Source organism: Dioscorea cayenensis, unplaced genomic scaffold (assembly GCF_009730915.1).
Source record: "Dioscorea cayenensis subsp. rotundata cultivar TDr96_F1 unplaced genomic scaffold, TDr96_F1_v2_PseudoChromosome.rev07_lg8_w22 25.fasta BLBR01001842.1, whole genome shotgun sequence".
NCBI lineage: Eukaryota > Viridiplantae > Streptophyta > Magnoliopsida > Dioscoreales > Dioscoreaceae > Dioscorea > Dioscorea cayenensis.
The window spans coordinates 18,422-39,346 of NW_024088233.1; the positions used below are offsets into that span (position 1 = coordinate 18,422).

Genomic DNA, 20,925 nt, shown 5'->3' on the forward strand with positions numbered 1-20,925 from the left:
TTATTACTTCGACAAACCCGTGTACTTGCGGGTCACACGCAAGGGTGTGTCAAGTTTTTGGCGCTGTTGCCGGGGAGTAGGCATTTTAGAAGCACTTTGCACTTTGCTGTTTTAGCTATTCATCACTCGTTCTATTTCATATCTTCTTTTCTTCCATCGTTCTGATCTATTTTTCTTTCTTTGGTTGCAGCTCCAGGTTATTACCCGAGGAAACCCTTTGATATTGTTCGAAGGAAATCCGGACATTGAACGAAGAATTCATAGAAGGGGGAAAGAACCTGTGCAAGAACAGTCTAATCAAGCTGAGTTAGAGGGTGAAGGGTCAGATAATATGGCAGAACAGAATGAGCAGCAGAAGACACACACAGATTATGCCATACCTTAGTTTTGGGCATATAGTCTAGTATTGTGCGGCCACCGATTATGGCTCAGAATTTTGAGCTAAAGCCGGCATTCATCCACATGTTACAATAGTCCGCACAGTTTAGTGGTTTGGGCGATGAGGATCCAAATAGTGACATAGAGAATTTCTTGAAAGTGTGCGACATGCTCAAGATCACTGGTATTACTGATGATGCCATCAAGCTGAAAGCCTTCTCATTTTCCTTGAAGGGAAGAGCGAAGAAATGGCTACATTCATTACCTAGAGCATCGATTACTACATGGGAGGAGATGGTAGAAGCTTTTCTTGCCCGATATTTTCCTCCCGAAAAATCTGCAAAGCTTAGGAATGAAAAATCCTTCTTCGTGCAAACAGAATTGGAGTCTCTATTTGAGACATGGGAGAGGTTCAAGGAGCTCCTGCGGAAATGTCATCAACATAGGTTCCCCGAGTGGATGATTATTCAGACTTTTTACAACGGGTTAAACCCTAGCACAAGACAGTTACTTTATGAAGCAGCAGGAGGTACCTTATGTAGCAAGACCCCCGGAGAAGCCCGGCAATTGATTGAAGAAATGGGGTTGAATAGCTACTAATGGAATGCAATGGAGAAGAAGAAAATGGCCGGCCTCCATGAGATTAATCCGGTTACATCGTTGGCGGTCTAAGTGGAGTCATTGAGCAAGAAGTTAGATACTCTAACTTCTCCTATATTGGCTGCTGTGACAAATTGTAATGGATGTGGAGGAGGCCATGCTCCATTAGATTGCCCTAATTCTATTGGTGGTACATCCTCTGTAGAGCAAGTGGATTTTGTGGGTAAAGCGATGAGAAATCAAGGCAATCCATATAACAACACCTACAATTCGGGTTGGAGGAGCCAACCGAATATTTCATGGAGTAATCAAGGGTAACAGAAATCCATGGCACCACTCGGTTTCCAACAACAACAACAAGCCCCGAACATGGAGAACCAAGATTCAAGTTTGGAAAATCGGATGACCAAGTTCATTACATCGTCGAACACAAGATTTCAATCAGTTGAAGCCACACTTCGCAACCACACCGCTTCATTGCACAATCTAGAGAATCAAGTGGGGCAAATTGCGAAGTCTCTATCGGAGAGACCTCAAAGGAGTTTACCTAGCAACACCAAAACCAATCCGAGAGAACATGTGAAGGCAATCACTTTGAGAAGTGGTTGTGAGGTTGAGGGTAGGCTTCCGAGTGAGAAGACCAATGTTGAAGAACCTGAGGTCGTGGAGGTTGAGGAAAGAACTAAAGGAAAGGAGGTGGCACCCCCACCTTACAAGCCAAGAAACCCTTATCTTTCAAGGTTGAAGAACGACCAAAATGATGAACAATACAAGAAATTGTTGGGTCTATTCAAGCAATTGCACATCAATATTCCTTTTGTAGAGGCGTTGTCCCAAATGCCTCTGTATGCAAAGTTTTTGAAGGATCTTTTGACCAACAAGAGGAAGTTGGAGGAGAGTGCATCGGTGATCTTAGATGCCTCTTGTTCGGCGATGTTGCAAAAGAATATGACGAACAAGAAGAAAGACCCTGGAAGCTTTGTTATTCCGTGCAACATTGGTAATATGGGTGAAGAGATGGCATTGGCGGATTCAGGGGCTAGTATCAATGTCATGCCGTACTCATTCTTTCAGAAGTTAGGCTTGGGAGAGCCTAAGCCCACTCGGATGACCTTCAATTGGCTTACTGAATGGTTAGACATCCGAGGGGCATTATCGAATATGTACTTGTGAAGGTTGACAAGTACATATTTCCTGTGGACTTTGTGGTGTTGGATGTCGACGAGGATGTAGATGTTCCTTTGATATTTGAGAGGTCATTCTTGCGCACTTCCAAGGCTCTTATCGACATAGACGGCGGGGAGTTGACACTAAGGGTTGGCGACGATACCGCCTCACCAAAGCCATGTGACATTCTCTTCACTTTGATGATACTCTTTACTTTCTTGACACTACCGATGAACTAATAGATGAATATGTGCAGGAAATGATGAATCTGGACCCATATAAAAGGGTGCTAGACCGAGGAGTGGAAAATGAATAAGCCTTGATGCTTGGTCTAGAGAAAAAGTTACCATCTACCTTGGGGATCGTGAAGAAGGTGCTTCGAAAGATGAAGCGAGCAAGGAGATGCCACAAGAAACGCCCCAAGGCTAATGGGGATGTACAAGAACTGAGTAAGGGTGACCAATCCCCATGTGGTAACATGCTCAATAACTCCTCCTCTGCCCTCAAAAGATTATGTTCACCATGCTTTCAAATTATGGGTAAGAGGGAAACCTTCATCTATAAGCCCCGTGAGTTAAGAAGAGGTACGTCAAACTTAGTGACATTAAATAAGCGCTTCTTGGGAGGTAACCCAAGTCTTTATTATTTTTCTAGTTTTTAGTTTAGTACTTGCATGAATAAGGGTTTGAGTGTTGCTGTCTTGATTTTTACATGCAAATTGATGTGTTTTTTCTCGTGGATATTTGGTATTTTCGTGTGCATAATTGTGACTGGTGAAGTTTCTTAGTCGTTTAAGCATGTTTCTCATGATTCTCTGGTTAATGTTGCATTGTAGAGGCAGGCTCTGAGTATGTATAGATGTTCAGAAATTTTCAGTAGAGGCTGCAAATTTTTCTAAGCCATCCAGAGAAAACACACGGGCGTGTGCTTTCATTCAGAGCTCATCATGAGAGGACACAGGGGCGTGTGTCTGCCCCTGTGAATTACCTTTTAATAGTCACACGCCCATGTGGAATTTCCACATGGGTGTGTGTTTCTCTGCAGAGGTTCAGAATTCTATCCCGAGAAGACATAGGGGCGTGTGTCTGCCCTTGGGCATTACACACGGGCGTGGGTAATTTCCACACGCCCGTGTGATTTCTTGCAGAGAAGACCTCACCATCCCGAGAAGACACAGGGATGTCTGAATGCCCCTGTGAGGGGCCCTGTGAAGATCCACGCCGATGTGAAATTTCCACACAGGCGTGTGAAACACTTAGATAAATTTCTCGTGTGGACAGAGAAACCACAGGGGCGTGTGGGTACCCCTGTGGGTTGGGCACACGGGCATGGGGAATTTTTACACGCCCGTATGGATGCGTTCAAAGACAAAGTGTACTATCCTGAGAGCACACAGGGGCGTGTGGGTGCCCTGTGAAGCTCCCCTATGGAGTCACACGGGTGTGGGTAATTTCCACACGCCCGTGTGGATGTACAGAACACCAAGAGGAACAAATTTTCTTTAAAATCTCTTCGCGTTTCTTCAGCTTCTCAATCCCAAACACTTTGAGAATGCATCCTTTGCACTCTCCCGACTTTGCACCGTCGTTTTAGAGGGATTTTACTCGAGTTTCCGACCAATTTCAAGTTTTCATTCTCTATTTCGTCGGTAAACCCTTGTTCTCTCTTTTCTTTGCCAAACCTTGATTTCTTTCAATTAACCTGGTATATGTGCTTTGTTTCTATGATTATATGGTTGGTGTATGTTTAGAATGAATTTAGAAATGATTTTAGGGTGTATTTTTGGATTTTTTAGCTTGTGGCCTTGCGGTTTTCACACCCCGTGGATCCACATGACCGTGTGGATTCCTGTAGTATTGTTTTGTGAGTTTATTTGATCGATTTTCTTTTCAATACTTGCAAGTATGGCACCAAGGACTAAGAAAGTAGCCGGTAAGCTACAGATACATTCACGCCATCCTGAGTTGGTCCGTGAACGGCCGCGACGACAGTACCGGAGTTTTGAGCAAATAGGAGCTTCTATACTTATACTCCATGGTACAGAGCAAGCCGTTACATTTGGGGCACATCATGGCTGAGTATTTGAGATACTAGGGACAGTATACCAGGATCGGTGTTCTCTTCTCCTACCAGTACATCACCAGACTCATCATCAGGATGGGTCTGCTATGATGGGCATGATTAGGAGATATAGAGATGGGGTATATGTACTAAAGATGTCCCCACCGAAGTCAGTCGAGGCCAAGGGAGACAGAGTAGAGGGGTCTCAGACGGCACAGGAGCCCCAGCTTGAGCAGGCACAAGCAGAGGTACCCCCTACAGCCCAGGAGCCTCCACCAGTTTGGATATTCTCTCTTATTCGAGCCCATGATCAATTTGAGAGGCTCAAGAGTGTTGTAGGGGTGCTCCAGAGTGGTTTAGCTGAGGTTCGTGCGCTATAGGCCATGAACCACACTGAGGTGATGGCACGTCTGGATATTCTACAGCAGCTACTTGAGAGAGATGTGGCCTCACCATTCATCATGCAACCGAGGACCCCTCAGGCATCCATAGCACCACCATCACTAGTTCAGGCACCGATTGATCCACCAGCATCAATATTATCACCACCAGCAATAGCAGAGATGACCGGGCATGACACTGATTCTTGATGTGTCTTTACTTTTCTTTTAGTTTCTTATTTTTTGTATTTCATTTCCGTATTTTATTTTGGACTTGTATCACTCAGAAAGGATCTTCCTTCTGAGTTTATCGTTTATTTTTGTTTCGAGTTGTATTTCATTGCCTTATCTTTATATACTCAAGTTATTTTTGTTTTTGTTGAGCTTCATTGAACCTCCTTGTGTATACGTGCAGATGGTCTTGTGAGTATGGAATTTGAGAATTAGTCATGGACACGGTCTTATGGCCGTGTGTGCTACACAACCCATTGGTACTCAACTCTCAATGAATATAGCTCCATTAAACATACCATTCAGAGTTCTGGGGAGTATTGTTTCAATTGCCCACTTCCACACATGCTTTTGATTGATTTTTATCTTATTGTGCTTGCTTGCATATATTTAAGGCAATGTACATCTTAAGTGTGGGGGGAGTTCACATTACACATGTTCATTACACAAGTTTTGACTGAAACACATGCTCACGTAGCCAATGGCGGTTCATCTTAGTTGCAATGATTGTATTCTTAAGTTTAGAAAAAATTTTAACATTGAATGCTCTCATGCTCTAGTTTTTACTTGAATTTCTAATGGCGGTTCATCTGATTGGCAATTGTTGCACTACTCACTCATTAAACCCTTTTGGAAACTCAAGTTCGATGTTTAAGGGATTAGTTAGTTTTGTCTTCTTGTGTTAATTTTGCTAAAAAAGAAATGAAATGAGAAAAATACTTGTTTTAAGTTGTGTATTTGGGATGGAAAGAGCTACCACCTATGAAGTATGAAGCTACTCTCATAAGTCGGATACTAGTTATGGCCTAATGACAGAAAGATCTATCTCATGGGATGAGTGAAAGCTACCACCCTGGTAAAAAGAGCTACCACATCGAAAGTGTGAAAGCCACCTTAGTGGCCGCTTAGGAAAGGGCTACCTTAGAGGATGTGTGAAGCTACTACCATCTCTTTGTTTTATGTTGTTTTGTAGATAAATAAGTTACTTATACTTAGAACTTTAAGGAGTATATGTTGGGTTGACTTGACTGAATGTACACACACTTACACGACTTCGGGTTGTTGTCCTTTTTCATCCGAGTTTTTAGCTAGAGCATTGATTTTTCGTATTTAGTGTTAAAAGTTCCCTTACTTGTAGAATGCCCTCCTAGCATGCTTTGGTGAACCTAAGGCCAAGCACTTTCAATTTTTTCCTTCTTCTATGCTTTAATGTTTTTATTTTTGCTTGAGGACAATCAAAAGCTTAAGTGTTTTGGGATTTGATAAAAGCTTGTGTATTAGTAATACGAAATATTCTTTTCTTATGATCAGCATTACTTTTATTAGATTTTAGTGCTAATATATGTGTATTTATGTTACTTGTGTGCATGTAGGGTTGTGGAGCCAAATATAGAGGAAGGAAGCCAAAGTAGATTGCGATTGCACTTTGTTGATGGAATCTTGGAGTGAACAAACGTGAAGACACAAGTTGTGCTCGAAGATACGTGAATATCTGCCAACCTCCATGCGCTCAAGAAATTACATGGTTTAGAGAGGCACAAAGGCAGTCACATTTGCGTATTCTGACTTATGCAATGATAGCAAGATTTTCATCAATGTTATCCCTTATTGAAGAAGCGACACAATCTACGGCATAGACGTGTGCCCATTTATGTTGCCTCAATTAAAAGTGTGGATTCAGGAGTGTTTTTTTGGCGTACTGTAGCAGGTAATGCAGCAAATCGGTGTAGTAATTTACTGTAGTAGTTACTGTTCACAGGCCGTTGAAAAACCTAGTTCTGCAAATTCACACGGCCGTGTGGAAATTCCCCATGCCTGTGTGGATTCCCAATTCCAGCCTATATAAAGCCGCGATTTAGCCCGATTTGAGGATCCTCTTTCCATCTTTTCTCCATCTTTTCCCTAACTTTGGAGAGGCCTGCGGCTAGGGTTTAGAGGGCTTTAGCAAGGTTTTTGGAAGAGAGTTTATTGTGGAAGTTTTCGTTGGCACAGATCCGGCGAAGTGTACCCTAGGCTTGACAAGAGAACCTTTGAAGAGGACGAGGCTACTCACAAGACCATCGACACGAATACCGAGAGGGTTTTACTTATAGATTGCATGTTTTCACTTTTGATTTCATCATTGATTGTATCTTGCTCCATGGAGAACTAAACCCTTAGTGGGTACTTGGACTTGTAAACCATAGGATGTTATTGTTTCATTGATCTTCTATTATGCTTTCCTTAATTGATGTCTTTAATTGAGTTCCAATCTTGAATGCTTGTTGAATGATTTCTCCCTTAGGGTGACACTAAGGTTGAGAGCCTAAATTGGTAGTCCTTGTGAGTGAGTGACACACTATGAGGGTTAGACAAAGCAAGATTTAAGAGGGTTGAGAAGGTGAGTCGAGAGATAGCGAAGTGCCCCCTTTCCCCTTCGTTGTGATTAATCATACCTCCGTGTTCCAAGAGTTCTTTACGGTCACAATAGAGTGAAGTGCTAAGAGAGGAACTCCGCTGGGGATTAGTTGTGCGAGCAACAGAGTGAAGCGTTGAAGTAATCCTTAATGCTGGGGCTTAATTGTGATTAGGGGTCTATCGCCTGGACCAAAGGGTTGACCTATATTACGGAATAGGGTTTATCACTTGGAATCCCTAGAGCTTCTTGCAATTGTACGCAGTATGAGGTGTTGAGACTGATTGATTTCTCCATCGGGGCATAGTGTAGAGTTAGTCACGGTTGAACTTAGGTTTGAGACCGTGTATTTTAGGATTTCCACAACTCATTAAGCATCAGTTAGGAGACATAATAGTTGGTTTTGCACTTGAAGCAATAATCCTAGGGAAAGCAATGTCCAAGTGCCCCACTTTCTATCAATTGTCTTTCCTCTCATTTTATTGCACCTCTCTTTCTTATTTTCTTTAGTTCTTTTCATATTGATTTTGTTCACACCACTATCGATTCATCTTCACTTTATTTAAGTAGCAATCTTTGTGTTTTCGATCACTATTCCCTATGGATTTGACTAGCCACTCACTGGGGTATTATTACTTCGACAAACCTGTACACTTGCGGGTCACACGCAAGGGGTGTGTCAGGTATCCATTTTATCAGCTGAACTAATTTTTTTCTAGTCCCAATGTAGGAGAATTGAACTATGAACCTGTAATTTTACTTGTGCATGAGGTTATATCTTTTGTAAGTCAATTCAAGTTTTTTTTATTTATTTTTAGTTGGGTCCATGAATTCATTTATTGTTCTAAACACTGAAAATATGATCCATTTGTTAAAGACTAAGAATGTCCTAAACTTTTTCAAGAAACATCTTCTACATTGTATGCCATCTTATTTGTTTGGTCTCAAGGCCAAGAATAGCATAATAATCTTGAAAAGGTACTAAACTATGGTGAGTGATGTGGACCAGAAGAAAACTATAAGAAGAAGAAGAAGAAGAAGAAGAACCAAGAGAAGAGAGGGATGATGATGTGGTGGGTGATGTGGATTAAATGTTGTGAGATGGATTAAAAATAACAACTGGCAACTCCATGTGAACATCTAACCTATCAAAGCCTCACCACGTCGTCTTTCTGGTGTCCATGTCGACAATTTTTCACCGAAAAATGATGGATACCCTCATGTTAAAATGGAATTAAAGTGTGGTACCCATAAAAGAAACAAATTGAAGTTCGGTACCTATTCTGAAATATGGCCATAGTTTATTACCCTTAGAAAGCTACTAGAGATTATGTTGATTTGGTAGTTTCAATGTAGGATTGAGGAAAGTATGTTTCTTAACTACTTTGAGTTTAAATATGCCTAATGACCGCCCCAAAATCTCATCTGTTAATATATTTATATTTGTGCATGGCATCTTTAGAAGTATTTGAGGTTTTAGTCTCTTTTGGATAACTATTGTTGGTTGGATGATTGTGAAAATTTTGGATGATTCATTTGGAAATTTTTGGGCTTTTGAAGAATTGTAATATGAGAAAAAAAAAAAGGAAAAAAAATGATTAGAGTTAAACTCATGTTTGGTTACATATCAAAGTATAGGGATTGGGACTCTCAGGGTTTCAACATTGAGCTGGCTAATATTCTACCCCAAACTCAAAGACTATAGAGATATAATTTGGAAAAGTTTAAAACTAGAGAATGGTGGTTTATTTTTATAGCTTCCTACCTGCAAAATTTTGAATTTATTAGATTTGTATCCTAAGAGATATGCTCCTATAAATAGGTCTGTCCCAGATGTTACAGTTGTGATGGACCTGAAGAGTAAATTAGAAATAAAAACTTCATCTTTGCAATGCTCAATTGTTCAAGTTTTGATTTTGGTTTTCAAAATTTGGATGAAGGCTTGTTTTTTGTTATAGTTTTTTAGTTAGGGCAAGTCGTGGTCCATATTTGGAGCATTGTGTGGAAACAATAGTGTTGTTGGCGAAAATTGGTACTAATGCCACTATTATTGTTGCCGGGCTTTTACAAGACACATTTGATGGTTCTTTCATGGATTCAGATTATATTTTTTGGTCTTTTAGAGCTACAGTTGTTGATCTTTTTGAGGGGATAACATGTCACTTTCTTATCTTTCTTTTTATGTGTGGAATATATATTGACAATTTCTTAGCTCTCTTACTCCCAAGTGACTTCACGTTTTGAGTGATTCTCCATTTTCTCAGTGCTTGCTTCTTAAAGTCCACAATTTTCACAGGATGCTCCTCATATTCTAATCATTATTAAACTCAAAGTCAGTTAACTAGATCACATGATCAGGATTTGCAATATACTTCTTCAACATAGAAACATGAAACACATTATGCACCTAAGAAAAAGATGGTAGTAATGCAAGATGATATGCCACATCACCAATGCCCTACAAGATCTCAAAAGGACTAATATACTGAGGGCTAAGCTTGCCTCTAACACCAAAATGGATATCTCCTTTGGTGGTAGCTACCCTTAGGAACACATGATCTCTAACCTCAAACTTCAAGCTTCTTCTTCTATTATATGCATAACTCTTCTACCTATTTTGAGCTTCTCTCAAACAATCTTTGATCAAACAGACCTTTTCTACTGTCAACCACACAATTCCTGGCCCTAGCAATCTCTCTCTCCTACATCATCCCAACAAATAGGCAACTGCATCTCCTGCCATACAGTGCCTCATAGGTAGCCATCTGGATACTCTCCTAATATTATAAGCAAACTCTTTTAAAGGCAAGTCTCAATCCTAGGAACCCTTGAAGTCAAGCATACAAGCTCAAAACATATCCTCTAGAATTTGAATCGTCTCTCAGACTGCCCATCAGCTTTTGCGTGAAAGGTTGTGTTGATTGTCTGTTTGGTTCCCAAGGCCTTGTTCAAAATCCTCTAGCAGTATGCCACAAACTTGGAATCCCTATATAACACAATCATCACCAGTATGCCATAAAGCCACATGATCTTATCAAAATACAACTCTGCGAGCTTTTCCGAAGATGTAATAGTCTTAATAGTCAAGAAATGAGCAAATTTGGATAGCTTGTCCACCACCACCCATACAGTGTGAAGACCCTTACTGATTCTAGGAAACCCAGACACAAAGCCCATAGCAATATTGTCCCACTTCCACTCAGGAATAGGAAGTGGTTTGAGAAGTCTCGCCGGCCTCTGGTGGTCTACCTTCACCTGTTGACAGATTAAACACCATGCAACAAATTAAGCAATCTCCTGCTTCATATTATTCCACCAAAAGGTACTCTTTAAGTCCTTGCAAATTTTGGAGATGCCAAGATGCACTGAATAGCTTGAGTAGTAAGCTTCCTCCATAATCTCCTTCTTCTACTTTGAATCATCTGGAACACAAACCCAACCCCAAACCTTACTAAATCATCCTCATGAACTCTGAACTGAACTTGGGTGCCAGCTTCTACTTCTTGCCGAATCTTTTGAAAATAACTATCTTCTTCTTGTGTTGCTTTGAGTCTTTCCAAAAGAGTAGGCTGCACCACTAAACTTGCCAAAGAAAAGCCACTACCTTGCAAGAATACTTGTAGCTCCATTCTTCTTAAATCATCCAGGATAGGTCTTTGGGAAGTGATTAATGTAGCTAGACTATTGAAAGACATCCTGCTAAGTGCATCAACCTCCACTTTTGCCTTGTTAGGATGATAACTATAATCAAATCATAACCTTCTAATAACTCCAACCATCTCATCTGTCACATGTTTACCTCCTTCTGAGTGAAAATATACTTAAGGCTCTTGTAATCTATAAACACTTCACCAACCTCACCATACAAGAAATGTTGTCAAATTTTCAGTGCAAAAATCATTGCAGCTAGCTCAAAGTCATGAGTGGGGTAATTCTCCTCAAACAGCTTTAACTGTTTAGAAGCATAAGCCACCACATGCCCATTCTGCATCAATACACACTCTAAACCAATTTTGCAACTATCACTATAAATGGTAAGCCTTCCACCATGAGATGAAAGTATGAGAATATTTGCATATACCAATTGGCATTTCAACTCTTGGAAACTATGTTCACACAGATTAGGCCATTGAAAGCTTGCTCCTTTCTTGGTGAGTCTTGTTAATGGTACTGCTAACATTGAAAATCTTCCACAAACCATCTATATTAACCGGCTAATCCCAAAAAACTGTGAACTTCCATCACACTAGTAGGCCTCTTTTACTCAACAATTGCTTCTATCTTCTTGGGGTTCAATAGAAATTCCATTCTTTGTTACCATATGACCAAGGAAAGCCAACCTGTCTAACCAAAACTCGCACTTAGATTAATATCTACAATAGTTGGTGCTCTTTGTCGTATCAAGGTTTGTCTATATGACTACAATTTGTTATATAACCAGCTTTCAGAAACCCCATAGAAATTCTTTTCCTACTAGTGATTAGTTTTATTCTATTATGAGCTGGAGCTAACTTCCCTTTGACATCCTTCAAAATGTTGTCCATACTATCAAGCTCCCATTCATACTATCAAAAACCAAACTCACTCTAGCGTGTAGCACTTGAAAGAGCGATCGATGTTGTAGTAGTACATTACATTATAGGTCCTGGTTTTAATGGTTAAATATTGACATGAAGTTTATCGCACCATTTAACTAATGGTAACCACTTAAACCATTAATTCTTAATTCTTTGGGTTCCCCACTGAATGTTTTGAGAAAATACTTAAGACATTTATTAACTAAATAACGCTAACTGTGATATATTTAATTGTAGATGATAGGAGGATGCAGAGTGCTATAAGTCAACACCTTTAGTTTTGAAAAACTCTTACCAAAACTTACTCAAGACATAAGACCTCTGACACTTCAATGGCTTTAGAAATTCCATGTAATATAAACACATTATCTAAGAATACTTGATAGGGTATTCGCCACCACTGTTATACTAATACGACAGAGCTATAAAATATGTGAACTTATTCAGCTATGAATCACCAGTAATATAACATTTTCCTTTGTACCATTCGTAAATCCTCCTTTAAATCCATAGAAATTTCTTCCTGAACACCATTAGGAATAGACAAGGTTTGAAACAGTCTTGTATGAGCTAAATTTTCATGGAATTTCCCCCCTAACTAGCACTGTCATGGAATTCCTTGATTTCTACCCACTACTAATCTTTCTTTCTTTTTTTACTTTGTTTCCCAAGAAACCATCAAAATTTATCTCCATGTACAAAAATGCATAAGTATTTATTTTTGCTATTGACGGCAAATAACATGAACTTTTTTCACTCTTCCATGCAGAAAGCTTATTTCCACTCTCAAGGATATGAATTAAATCAAAATCTTCTTGAAGGTAGCAGAATCTATCTTCGCCTTTTGAATCCATGGTTTGGTAAAAAAAAATATGATAAATGGAACCCATCAATATTTGCAATGCTTCAAGTTATTGCCTCCATCCAAGCTCCGCTCTGACTTTCAATGAGAAGTCGTACGTCAATGATTCTGATTATTCTTTGACTGCTAATAGAGATCTGGTAAGAAGAAATTAAATTGCATAACTATATATAACATGGAAGTTTTTTTGCATTCCATTTATAGAATATAGCTCGATTTAATTAAGGTGTGCATCTTTGGTAAATCTATATTTTATTTATAGAATGAGAGAACAAATTGTACTTTCTATTGTATGTAAACAGTAATTTTATGCATATTTGAGTGGTATTGCATTGCAACTGTTCTAATATGTCTGAAAAATTAAGACAAATATGATTATTTGTCAAGGTTGCATGCCTCAATCAACGACAAAATTTAGTCTCTTACAATAAATTTTAGAGCTAGAAGAATTAAGTGCAATTGATTTCCATCTGTCTCAATTATTATAAAGTTGAATGTTGCATATATATATATATATGTATGTATATATATTTATATATATTCTTTTTTATTTTTTGGATTTATTTAGTTTTCTTTCAAGTGATTCTTGAAAATTAAGTAAATTAATGTTTAGTTTGTAATTTTGAAATTATTTTTTGTTCCAAGTCGGGTTCTATTGTTTTGTTAATTAACAATATTTGAGCATAATATAATCAGTCTCCACTAAACAATTTATGAATAATTTACTTCAAAACAATTTATGAATAATATTATAGAAGAATTGAAGTGTTGAGTAGGTTTTTAGTATGTATTTGAATTTTGCGTTAACTTTAATTGTTTTTTAGATTTTTTTTCTTGCATTGAATCAATGATTTTAATTGTCAATTGTTAGATTTTTAATCAGTGAATTTCCGCTGCTCGGGACCCATAATAACAACAATTTTCAAGCAAAACTTTTTTTGTTCTTAAATACTCACTGGATTTCTTGGCCACCGGTATTGAAGACAACCCAACTCTCTTGCACCTTGATAAATGGCTCTTCTTTTCAGCAATTGAGTTGTTCCCATGTTACCTCAAGGTGCACATTGCCGACTCACTGTGTCCTACCTTCTTCAGTATTCTTCTATTTCATACTTTTTTCTCAGTATGTTTGTACTTCACCTCTAGTGATTATCATGTTTGTTTACTTTTTGTGATGTTCTTGTTTCTTTTTTGTTTTCTTTCCTTTTTTGTTTTAGCTTCTCTATTTTGTTTTTGTTTTTGTTTTTCTGACAAAGGTGACAAGTGCCCCACAATCGGGTGTCAAGGGACGGGACCCTGAGTACTGGAGTGCATCGATTCACGATGAGCTTAACGACCCCCTAGAGATTTATTAACTTGGCCAAACATCACATGGGGCAATTAAATTTCTATCATATGCACGCCCAGAAGATATTTCAGGAACCAAACCAAGTTAATAAATCCCCTTTGCTTTGCAACCCTGGAGGGGAGGAAAATGACATCCTCCTACAGGGGGACCCATAAACATTGAATGAACAGTACTTGTACAGTATGTATACAGTGGCTGCAATATATGCATAATACTATTATAGTACTACCGACCCAAGAATTCAACCCTGGGTCAACCCATTCACTATTTTGTTTTCATACTTCTTTCATTTTCTTAATAAATTTAGTGGTTTATTTATTTTTCTTAAATAAATATATATATATATATTATATTTATTTTCAACAGTCTAAGATATATATTTTAATTTTTTTTAAAAATAATTTATAAGATAAATCATGCTAAGTTAATGGCTTTATCTTTGCATATTTTGTTGTAAATCTATGGTTGGTGATTACAAGACCAAAAACTTAATTAAAATTTTTGAGAACTCAAAAGAAAACTGATTGTTCCTTTTTATATATGTAATTGTATTTTATTTATCAACTCCTAAAACAGTTTTTGATGGTTCAACATGGGTCGAAATTACCATAAAATACTTTTTAATTCATAAAATTAAATCAAATATTTAAAGACGAACAACAAATAGTCTAAAAAGCCACAAGCTAACAAAGGCAAAGGCTAGGAACAAGTAACTAAACATTTATTAATATTACAAGTTAAAGAATCAAGTAAGGAATGCTAAAACTATTAAAAAAAAAATTAATCAAATAATATACACAAATTATATCTATAAACTACTAAGCAAAGAAAGTTTAATATTAAGCACAATAATCACTTCCTTTGGGCTTGAAAAGCTTCTGAAAGAGACTGAATTAGCTTCTTCAGTGAGTCAGTGAACACTGGTAGTACGAGAATTGGTTCATTTCCTTCTTCATATTAGTTCCAACTTTAACACCATTCATATAAGCATTGCATGCCTTCAAAATATTGTTCCCATGTTTGCAAAAATGACCATAAACAAAGTCTTTAAAATGCTGGAAAAAAAATCAATCAGATTAATAAAAAAATATCTCACACTTGAATATATAAATCTAGATTTCTCATTATATGATATAAAAAAAAAATGGAGACTTACCAATGGAGGTCTTCTTATACAGATCAACATTGTTTGGCAGGATTCGAGAAATTTTTCTTCATTGTATTCTAGTGACAGTTTTTGACCTTCAGGAGTACTAATAGAATGACCAGCCATATTTAAGTATATATGGTTCTTCATTGAGAATTAAAGCTTGTATTGAGACCAACACTTGAAGCATTGTAGACATTGATGGATTCCATCTTTCAGATTTTTCGCCTTGCGCCATGTTCAAGAGGCTAATGCAAACAGTGCATCATTATACAGATTTATATTCAACCAATATCCGCGATAGTAGTGATAAGCAACCTGCATAGAAGAGTAGAGAAGAATTCATGTTATTATGACATCGATTTTCCATAGCAAAGAGAAATGATGATGCAGTTGGGTACCGGAGGTGATCTTGGATAGTTTGCAAGGAAATTGAAGTCGAAGAAAAAAAGAGCGTCATGGTATGGAGTTCCTTTTGGTCCTATGATCATAGCCCTGAGAAGGTCCATTCGATCTTCGTAAACCTGTACAAATATTGTATCTGTAGATAGTTGAAGTGAAGGAAATGATTTGATTATCTTAGGGTTTTGTAAAGGGCATATCTAGAAGAAATAAAAGACAATGTGCCCTTCCAGTTTCAGAACTCGTCTTCTTGTCACTTGGTAATACAGTATTATACACATTACATTTATTATGTTCTTTGCATTAATGATGTGAAATTAGGGATTTCCATCGCACAAAATGTGTCATCTACATGTTATACTTCGAGATGTAGATATTGAATTTATCGAATAGAGTGAAAAAAAAAAATTATAGTTTAGAGACTAAAATTGCCAAATTGTCATATTTGGAGATTTTAGATATTGTAGTCATCCAATAGAGGGAAAAATTTTATAGTTTAGAGACTAAAATTACGAAATTGTCATACTCTCAGATGTAGATATTGTATTTATCCAATAGAGTGAAAAGAAGTACTCCAACTTAAATCTAATATATTACATTAGTATTATGCTTTAAACTCTTAAAAGAAAATAAGAAGATATAACTTGAAAAAATTACACATAAGAAGTCAAATTACCTCTGCAGTTATTCGCATTTATATAGTAAGAAGCCATGAATTTATTCATTCATTCATTCATTCATATACAAGGTAATGTTGATAAAATTTGCTGTTAATGAAAATAAAGTAAAAAAAATGTGGAGCAAATATCATGGAATTTTCATACCCTACAATGTGGCACATAAAACGTAAAAGTAGAACACATTAAGAACAGCTAAGATGCTAAATTTACAGTTACTAATAAGTTAGAAAATAAAGAAAACAAACCTGTTAAACAAGTCTCCAAAATCCTCCACTTATCCTGGATTTTCTTAATCCATTCCTTTGATATCTCCAATTTGTAAGTCATAAAAAAATGAAAAATACAAAAAAGATAAAATTAAAGAACAAATTATAAAAAAAAAAAAAACCCCCCACCTTGCAGACCCAACCTTGGGATCTCATTTAGTGGAGAGGTTGTTTTTGAAGTAATGGTCAGAATAATTTTGGACAACATCAAAGTTTTTGAAAGATTGAAAATTCGTATCAACTGTAACAGCTTTCTTTCTCACCACATTCTGCACCAAGATATTTTTGACAAAGAAAAACATCTCTTAAAAATTGAAATAGAATGCCATACAAATGATCAGCATAATAAGCAAAGTAAATTGTTATCAAAGGCAAATCAAACATATTATTTGGGTCCAATTTAATCAAAAAATGTTATTTTTCAAATTAAGCATAACACAACGTATTGTTTAGGGCCTGATTCAATACAAAAGTTTAAGTTGATAATATGGGAATCCTGTGCTTATATATATCAAATTTTATTTTTTAAATTAACAAATGTGTGGCTATTAATTTCTCTAAAAATTATCTTAAAATTAATTAAGAGAACATATTCTCCAGAGTAAAATGTAGAACTTCTGTCTCCAACTTTGTGTTTATGTATTTGAAGTTTGATTAAAGGCATTGTCTAGTGCAAGCTATTTTCATGCTTATTCGTTGCTTAGACATCAACCCAAATTATCTAATTGTGAGAGCCTCATAGAACCTAATTGAATAATAAACTTCTAATACAGAAAAATATTTAATGTACGGCTCTTCCCAATTATTCAACATCAAGAAATATATATATATAACTGAGTAATACTAATATGAGCAGCCTGCAACATCAATAAATCTGGCTATAGATTTTCAGCAATAGGTTTGCCATTACTAAAGTGTCCTTCGAAGTTATGCAAGAACTGTCTTGTGGGGAAACAACAACGAGATTTATTTCCAATAAAAAGCTCTTGGAGAGCTTCATAAATCTTGCAACTTATACATGCCGATATCTGTGGACCAATAAAGCCAATGTTGCATGATTGAAGATGTTGTTGTTGGAATGTAGTTAGAGGTGGAGATCAGAGATTGAAGGTGTTGCTATTGTCAGTGAGCTGAAGCTGAAGATGTGTGTATATATATGTGCTTGTGGTTTCTGTTGATGTATCTTTGTAGTTTCTGAAGTTTGATACTGTTTGGTTAGTTGAATTGTGAATGAAAGAGAGTGAGAGAAATGGATGGAGGAGATGGCTGGATCGTATCTTTAGATTTGGTATAAGTTCGAGGCATGTTAGTGGGTGTTCTGTGTTAAGTTATGGGTATTATGGTCTTTTCAGGGGGTAACTTTATATATATATGGCTGTAAGAAAGGGTGAGAAGTAGAATGAATGAAATCTGTGTCTACTCTTTTGTGTTTTTTTTCTTGATTGTGCTTTCTCTGTGTTTTCTTTAGGTTTGTTTCGGATTGATCACTGAACTTTCTGGTTCATTCACATCAGAGAATCAACAGCCAACATTAAATAGCAATAGACTTGTCTCTCAAAGGTTTGCATACAGATCATGGTGGAGAATTTATATCCCTAGAATTCAATAATTTCTATGATGAACATGGAATACAAAGACAACTAATAGCTCGATATTTGCCTCAACAAAATGACGTCGCAGAACGAAAAAACCGTACCATCATGAATTTGGTTTGTAGTATGCTATCTGAAAAGAATGTGCCCAAAATGTTTTAGCTAGAAGCAATAAATTGGGTTGTCAATGTTTTAAATAGGAGTCCAACGTTGGCCGTGAAGGACAGAACACTTAAAGAAGACTGGAATGGAGTCAAGCTTATGTTCATGTTCAAAATTCCCTTTTTCTTTTTTTTCTGCATTTCTACTTCTAGTATCTATTTTTTTATGTTATGCATTTCTACATTTCTACTTCTAGTATCTAATTTTTTATTGCATAATCTTTTCATTTACTTGGACCAAACACAGGATTCTATGTTTTTGATGAGTGCATTTCATATCGATATTTTACATACCTCTTATATGTGTTTTGCTTGTCTTTTAGCACTTAATTCATATATAGCGATGCTACTTTTGGTATAATTGTGTTTCTATGTAGATTAACAAGTCTCAAGACATTAGAACAAGTTTTAGAGTGAAATCAACATCAGAAGAAGTCGTTTGCAACTCTTCCAGGGTAAGCACAGGCATGCTTCTCGGCCGAGGTGAGTTACTATAGCAAAATACTGTTGAATGGTATTGTAGCAAAAGCATTGTCACAAAGCGTAGAGCACTGTCGTGCTTATGGATGCACAACCTAAGCACAGACATGCTTTTCGGCGGTGCAATTTATAACTATTTGGAGGAATTCTATTTGCCGAAAACCTAAGACTTGTTCGTGAAAAGCATGGCCATGCTTGGACAAAAAAGCACCTTTAAGGTCCCAAATCTAGGGTTTGGGATATATCCAGCTTGGGGATTCTTTGAGCAACTTTTGACGATCTTTACCACCATTCCTAAAGGGATTAGAGCTGAGATTTGGAAGCACGTTTTGAAGTGGAGCTAAGCTGGTGGGATATCCTCGGAGCACAATTGGAGAGATTTGGGAAGAAAATGGGAGTTTATGGATCCTTGTTTCTTTGCTTTCTTTTTCTTTTCTATGTTATGTATACCTATGAGGGGTTAACCGCTCTTCGATGCCCTGGACTATTGAACCATGTAGTTTTTGTGTATTTGAACTACTTTTCTTCAATGGCTATGGAGACTTTTGGTTTCCTATGTAAAATCTTGTGTCATATAACTTGATGTGCATGATTTGTATAGTTGTGATTGCAAAACTTGATGTGTATTGATTGCCATAGTTATAGTTGCCTTAGAGTGATTTCAAAACTCAATGTGAATGATGCCCGTAGTTGTGATTGCAAAACTTGACTTAATTGATTGCCTTAGATATGACATTGCTTTAAGAACACACGTAGGAGCCATACGATGTACCTGATAGTCATAGGAGCCAGCTCACTACTTCTCATCGTTGTGACAACTTAGCCTATCTTTCCTTTCCTTTGCATCCTCTTGCCAACCTTTCCCATTTTCCCTTAGAATATACATTGCCCAAACCATCTTTGTTTAGGCTAGATATTAGAGGAGTAATCAGTACTAAGAGATTACTAGTCCTTGTGGATTTAAGTACCCGATCCTCATTTAATACAATATTATTACTTTTTGCTACCCGTGCACTTGTGGTACGTAAAGGGTGTATCAGTTATGCTATCACATGTTTTTGCATTTCAGTTGTTTTTTCTTTCTGCATTTCATGTTCTTACGAACTTGTGTCACTCTTGTACTTATTGGCATGTGTACCTGTATGTGGACCTACTTACCTTTATGTTAACTGCTTGGTTTGGATTTATGCATGTTTCTAACTGAAGTGTTTTTCATTCTTTTTTGTTGGATTTTAGGTTAAGATAGGATGGCTATGACGATTGCAAGCATTTGTGACATTGCACTAATGCACAATTCTATAATATGGCCTATATATAGCAAATGGAAGTGTTGGCTGATAAAATGAAGGGCCTTCACTGCCTATCTTTTGCAGTCATAGCGCATCTTGTCTACTTTGAGAAAGAAGTTGTATTAAAACTAGTTTATGCATGGTTTCTAATTGTCAATTGTCTTCCTAATTTCATTCATGGTGTCATATTATTCTTTGTTTGAATGTACGTATATATATTTTTTTGAATCTATCTATCAGGTTACTACTTGTATGTTTTCAGGAGGCAAAGAGTGCTACCATTACAACTCGTTTGTTTATGGTGTCGGTCTCTTCGGTTTTTTTTTTCCTAGAATATGACATATAAATGAGGACAAGTAGAATATGTGCCGATGAATGTGTTGAATTGTCACTCATGCTACCTGAGTCATGCCAATAAACCTAGAGTTGTTTTGATTCATCATTACTCAGACATGTAAGTCTATATCTAACTGTATAACTAATAAGTGTTTGTGTATTAGTAATACGAAGTATTCTTTTCTTACGATGAGCATTACTTTTCTCAGATTTTATCGCTAATACATGTGTTTTTGTGTTCTTTTGCGCATAGGTTGTAGAGCCAAAAAGAGAAGAAAGAAGCCAAAGTAAGTTGCGAATGCATTATGTTGATGGAATCTTGAAGTGAACACACGAGAAGACACAAGTTGTGCCCAAAGACATATGAGTGTGTGCCAACCTCCATTATGCTCAATGGAATATGAAAATTGGAGGGGCACAAAGGCAGTCACACTCATATGTTACGACTTGTGCGAGGCTAGCAAGATTCTCGTCAAATGTGCTTTATTTGAAGATGCAACGCGATCTACAGCATAGATGTGTGCCCGTTTATGTTGCCTAGATAAAGAGTGTGGATTCGGGAGTGTTTTTGGC

General features: G+C 37.1%; 1 protein-coding gene and 1 non-coding gene across 2 annotated transcripts; both read right to left on the minus strand.

Moving 5' to 3' along the window:
* Nucleotides 1-720: 720 nt before the first annotated feature.
* Nucleotides 721-827, minus strand: LOC120257074. Its single transcript, XR_005535507.1, has one exon. It is a non-coding gene; the product is annotated as a small nucleolar RNA R71 (small nucleolar RNA).
* Nucleotides 828-10,170: 9,343 nt separating this feature from the next.
* Nucleotides 10,171-10,907, minus strand: LOC120257072. The gene is made up of 2 exons (XM_039264697.1): nucleotides 10,569-10,907; nucleotides 10,171-10,467 (listed from the first exon to the last, which is right to left on the minus strand). The coding sequence occupies exons 1-2, from the start codon at nucleotides 10,905-10,907 to the stop codon at nucleotides 10,171-10,173; spliced, it is 636 nt and encodes a 211-aa protein (XP_039120631.1).
* Between the last annotated feature and the right edge of the window lie 10,018 nt (nucleotides 10,908-20,925).

Bases quoted from the DNA above. Each gene is read 5' to 3' on its own strand.
- LOC120257072 (XM_039264697.1), bottom strand. From the start codon at position 10,907: ATGTCTTTCAATAGTCTAGCTACATTAATCACTTCCCAAAGACCTATC. The intron at 10,468-10,568 runs GCATCTCCAAAA...ATCTGTCAACAG, and splicing joins AAGCTATTCAGTGCATCTTG to GTGAAGGTAGACCACCAGAG.